This window comes from Arachis stenosperma, chromosome 2, assembly GCF_014773155.1.
Source record: "Arachis stenosperma cultivar V10309 chromosome 2, arast.V10309.gnm1.PFL2, whole genome shotgun sequence".
Taxonomy (NCBI): Eukaryota; Viridiplantae; Streptophyta; class Magnoliopsida; order Fabales; family Fabaceae; genus Arachis; species Arachis stenosperma.
In genome coordinates this window covers 6,035,041-6,040,457 of record NC_080378.1, presented here as the reverse complement: position 1 = coordinate 6,040,457, position 5,417 = coordinate 6,035,041, and the positions used below count along the sequence as shown (strand labels likewise).

Here is a 5,417-nt window from a genome sequence, read left to right as displayed (position 1 = left end):
CCATTCTAATTCTTTTTGAGCAATTTGACAATATTAAAAGCAAGAATCGGCGTTTTTGTCACCACAGATTTTTCTGAGGTTGTATTTTCGGGATAACGATCGGTTATTGGATTCTAATTTCTATAATCTTCAGTGTGCACTTTATACATGCAAGTTAATAGCTGAAAAAATAAAATAAAATAAAATAAAATTACTAGTATATATATATATATATATATATATATATATATATATATATATATATATATATATATACTAGAAGTAAGAATGTTTAATTCAATAAAAAAATTATTAGTTCAAAAGTGAAAAGAAAACTATCCTACAATTATAAAAGTTATTGTTAGATATATTTAATTTGATGCGAGATTTATTATACACATCTCTCTTATTACATTTAAACTTGCATATCTAAAATACAAAATTTGAAAGATTGAACATTATCTGCAAATACTCCAACTAATAAAATAGAGTAACGTCACAAGTAAGTCTGTAAAAAATTTTATTATAGATTTTTACCTATTTGTATTAGTCTTGTTAAATATATAATTATTTTTTTATTTTTTTATCAGTTATTTTTTTAGAGAATGGTTTCATTATAATCTTAGTAATTTTACTATTATTTGACTAATATAAATATTAAATTATCTTAAATATATATTTTATTAATATAAGTGTATAAATTTTAAAAAATAAATTTAGATTATATTAATTTATGTGTATAAATTCTGATAATATATAAATGTGTAAATTATATATTTTTTGTATACAAATTTCTATAAATATGGATTTAAATTATTACTAACTAAATAATTAATCCAAAATAATAATATTTACTGGTTATGTCGTGTTATTTTTAATTTATCGGTTCTTTTAAAAAAAATTAACTTATATTACATATTTGTTTATATACAAATATATTAAAATTAATTTAATAAATAATTTTTATGTGCATATAATATTATTGTACTAAAAATTATAAGATAAACTTTAATTTTAAATAAAATTTTAGGGAATTCAACTCCAACTAAAAAATTGAGGTTTTTTAAGTTTTACGTAAAAAATTATGTATAAGGATAAAAATTATCTGACAAATTAATATCGGTATCCATCTCCAAGCAATGCGGAATCTCTAACAAGATCACTTGAAATTGAATGTATAAACCCAAAAACAATTAATTCAATATGATGAGCACCATTTATGTTTTTCCACAGTTTCGTGAGATTCTTTGAATCGTTTTAGGGAGAAGAAAGTTAAAACATATATATACAGCAATTAAATCCGTATAAACTTGAAAAAAAAAATCCGAAAATTGAAAGTTCAAGAGAGCAAAGTGGACCTCTTTCTTGTTATGTGGGGTTGAAGTGTCTTGTAGTCTTCAATATACATGACAGAAATTAATATCTTTTGTTTTCTTGTTGCATAGTGTAACTATTTTATTTTATCACAAAAAATAGTGTAACACTTTTTTTATACACTGATTAGAATATTTAAAAAAAAAAGTGAATTTAATAAATAATACCACATTTATTAAAAAATAATAATTTAATATTTACTATTATATAAAGTTTGTATAAATAAAAATAAAGTCCAAATGAGTAATTAAATAACTATAAAAATTTTAAAGTTAAGAAATCAAGTGAAAACAGTAATTAAAATTTAATAATAAATAATCATAAATCAGGTTCAATTTATTGACATTTATCAAAATAGAGGAAATTAAACAATTAAATATCTTTTAATACTCCCCATATACTCCTAAATCCTAATTATTAATAAGAGGTAAAAACTGAAGTCGACTTTACGTGAAGTTGATATTTGAGAGTCGTTGGATAAAAATTTAGTCAAATCAATCAAATTATTTAACGATTCTTAAATATCAATTTCACAGTCGACTTCACTTGAGTTTGCACCTTAATAAAATGTTGTATGAATCCACATTCCACAATATATTATTCCACACAGTAACATCCAAGAGATGACAATAAAAATATCTATGATATTCCTGAACTATGACTCACGTATATGAATTAAATGCAATTCCAAATTAAAGGGTCTAATTTTCCGAGAACTATTATTCCCCATTTGGATCTATTCTATTGTTTCGAGTTTCAACATTCAGGGAACATAGAGTAATAAGATTATTGAGGTTACTCTTTTATTGTAAATGAATTACTAAAATAAAAATAAAAATAATTGTTGTGCCTCATTATTATTATTATTATTATTGTCCTTGATATGCATCATATAAAAACATCATAACACTTACCAAACGTGGAAGTCATGCACCCACCCACTGGCACTTCAGTTTGTCTCTCTCCATCACCTACCCAATTTAATGTAATCCAAATACCAACACATATACATATACATATACATATACATATACATATACACACTCTCCTACTATATAATAATAATAATAATAATAATAATAAATGCAACATTATATAGGAAATAAAATTACTAAGTATATATTTTATAATATAAATTAATGACTAAAATTACTGAAATATTAATATTTTTGAAACACTTAATAACCTTTAATTTCCATTATATAGTCCAAAAAAATATCAGCAATGTTTCAATTCAATTGTCACCCCTTCCTAAGAATTCTCAGTGATTCAGTTTCATTCAGATCTCAGACCCACAACAAATGAAATGGTCCATACTACTATGTACTGATCATATCTGACAATACATATGGAGAATATTAATTTTGATGGCAATGCCAAAAGAGTTATTTGGCTTTATCATTATTAGTAGATTTGATATTTAATTTGGTGGATTTTGTATTACTATGAGTGTTATTTGTATTGAATTGTGTCTTATACACTTCTAAAATATAATCCAACTATAGGTACTCTATTTGTTTTTATTAGATGTTTCTTCTTCTTTTCTTCTTTTGGGGGATTGTTTAGATTATTTGTTAGCAGGTGTGTTATATGTATTCAAACCGCTCAATTGTGAGGGAGAACAATTAAATCTTGGTGGTATTTTATTGTGAATGCTGATACACTTTGAAAAAAAAAATTAAGGAGTATATCACTCTCTAAAAATTAACTTATTATTAAAATAAATAAAAAAAGAGAAATAAAAAATAAAATATCCTAAAAGTTAAATTCTAAAATTTAAACTCTAAACTTAAATTATTAATATAAAATATAATAAATAAAAATCTAAAACTTATTCAATTAATAAGGAGTATATCATTAAATATTTCTTCTTAAAAAAATATTTAAAGATAATTTATTATTATTATTATTATTATTATTATTATTATTATTGCTCTCTTTGAATTTAAACAGTTATTTCATTTAAAAAATAAGTTATTGTTACCGAGGATGAATATTCTCATAATAACAACAAGAGGTTGTACTTTCATAATATATAATTTATTTTTCTTTATTCATGCAAATTAAACCTCAATTTTTCTTTTCCCTTTCCCAATGTTCTACTTGTTTATGGACACATAAGTTCACAAGATAAGGCACAAATTAAGGCTGGTTGAAATAAAGGCACTAATAAATTAATTACCATCCATGCAAAAGAAGAAGAAAATCCAAAATCAACATAAATAGAAGAGTGCTCAAATTTGATTTGCATATATCATTTATCTTAGCATCTCTTGATAATTATTCAGCATTATCCCAAACAAAGAATTAAATTATATTTAAAAGAGAAGAAAGTGGCATGAAAAAAGCAAGGGGATGTGGCATTTATTTGGATTTTGTTATTAGTAGTTACTACTGTCTATTGTACTTGTTCTGGCAAAAAGTACCATTTGCTTTGGTTAAGGATAATTCAGTGACTCAAAATAAAAGATCTCAAATAAAATAAAATAAAATAAAATATAAAAATAACACAATTATTTGGTCCTACTTCCTTCCCATCAATTCCTCCTTTCCAATCCTTTTCCTTTCTTTTCCAAAAGAGTAGTGTACTAATTATTCCAAGGCATGAAAAAAATTCTAAGAGATAGAAAGTAAAGGAAAAGAAAGAAAGAACTAAAGAAATTAAATAATTATGAAGATAAAAAGAAATAAAAGAAAAGAAAAGCATCTACATTTTTTTTTCTTTCTTTTTTAACTTTTCATCATTATACAGTTCCCTATCAAAGATCAAACTCATACCAAAGTAGCTACAATTGGAAGAACCAACATTCTGTTATGTCTTCCTCATCCCACTCTATCTATACCTAAATAAACATAGGCAAAAAAAAAAAAAAAAACCAAAAAATTATATTAAAAAAAAAACCTAAATTAAACTAGTCATTTACATGACCAAATCATTATGAAAAGAAGCCATGATTTTTGGTCATGATGATATTTATTCTATTATTTTCAGGCCTTTTTTTTTTCCCTTCTTTAATTTCCATCATCATCAAACTAAAAACCAAAGCAACCAACATGGTGATGATGATGATGATTATGGAAACTCTTTTCCCTATCAATCAAGCCGCTAACGTTCCTGAATTCTTCAACATGGCAAGGTATAGTTATGGTTCCTTTCTGATCAAAACCATACTCTTCTTCAGCTTCCTTCAATAATTGCATGAAGAGTGGGTGGTTGAAGTATATAACAGGAACAACAAACCTTTGTTGTTCTTCACCTTGACCTACCTTTATTGCCATAAACCCTTTTGGAATAACATCCTTAAACACTTTGTTGCTACTGTTGTTGATGTTGTTGTTGTTCTTCTCACCATGTTGGAGGAGGTGGCGATGCAAATGGAAGCTCCTTGGACTGATCTTTTCTCCATGACCCATCTCTGCAAAAAAACACACAAACAAAAACACACCAAAAAGATTCAAACTTTCTATGTGGGTATGTGTGTATGTCTCGGAATTTACTTCTCTCTTTCTCTTTCTCTCTCTTCCTCTGTCTTTCTCTCTCTGAAGAAACTCACAAGAAAACAAGGCAATTCTTGTTGAGGCGGCTTAGAGATGAGAATCTTAGAGAACTTGGGGCGTTGTTAGACATGGCTGCTTATTGAGAAACGCATTACCAACCAAGAAGACTTTGAGATATATAGGACAAAGTGTTAAGAGAGAGAGAGTGCAAGTTGTTGTCTTTTTTTTTTTTTTCTCTTTCAAGTGTGAGAAGGGACACTTGGGTTTTGAAGAGTTGAGGGCAGGATTCAATCACAGCCGTTGGATCTTGGTGGGTGATTTGATGATGAGCATCTTTTGATGGTCAATGAAAGAACTCCACGAGGTTTTAGACTTGACTAGATGCTACCTCTCTTGTTATGGACACCTGTGTGATCATCATTATATATAGCTATAGTAATTAGTAAGAGAAAAAAAATTATTATTATTGTTGTTATTATTATTAGCAAGAGAATTTCTTTTGGGTCAAGTTGATTTTTATATTTTTAGTATTATTAGATTGTGTTTGATCATGATATATTCTTACC

At 26.0% G+C, this 5,417-nt stretch overlaps 1 protein-coding gene across 1 annotated transcript; it reads right to left on the bottom strand.

Annotated features, from left to right (window-relative positions):
• Positions 1-4,002: 4,002 nt before the first annotated feature.
• Positions 4,003-5,034, bottom strand: LOC130961998 (auxin-responsive protein SAUR32-like). Its single transcript, XM_057888063.1, has one exon. It carries the CDS (start codon positions 4,765-4,767, stop codon positions 4,387-4,389), a length of 381 nt encoding a protein of 126 aa, XP_057744046.1. The 5' UTR covers positions 4,768-5,034; the 3' UTR covers positions 4,003-4,386.
• Positions 5,035-5,417: the final 383 nt, after the last annotated feature.

Bases quoted from the DNA above. Each gene is read 5' to 3' on its own strand.
- LOC130961998 (XM_057888063.1), bottom strand. From the start codon at position 4,767: ATGGGTCATGGAGAAAAGATCAGTCCAAGGAGCTTCCATTTGCATCGC.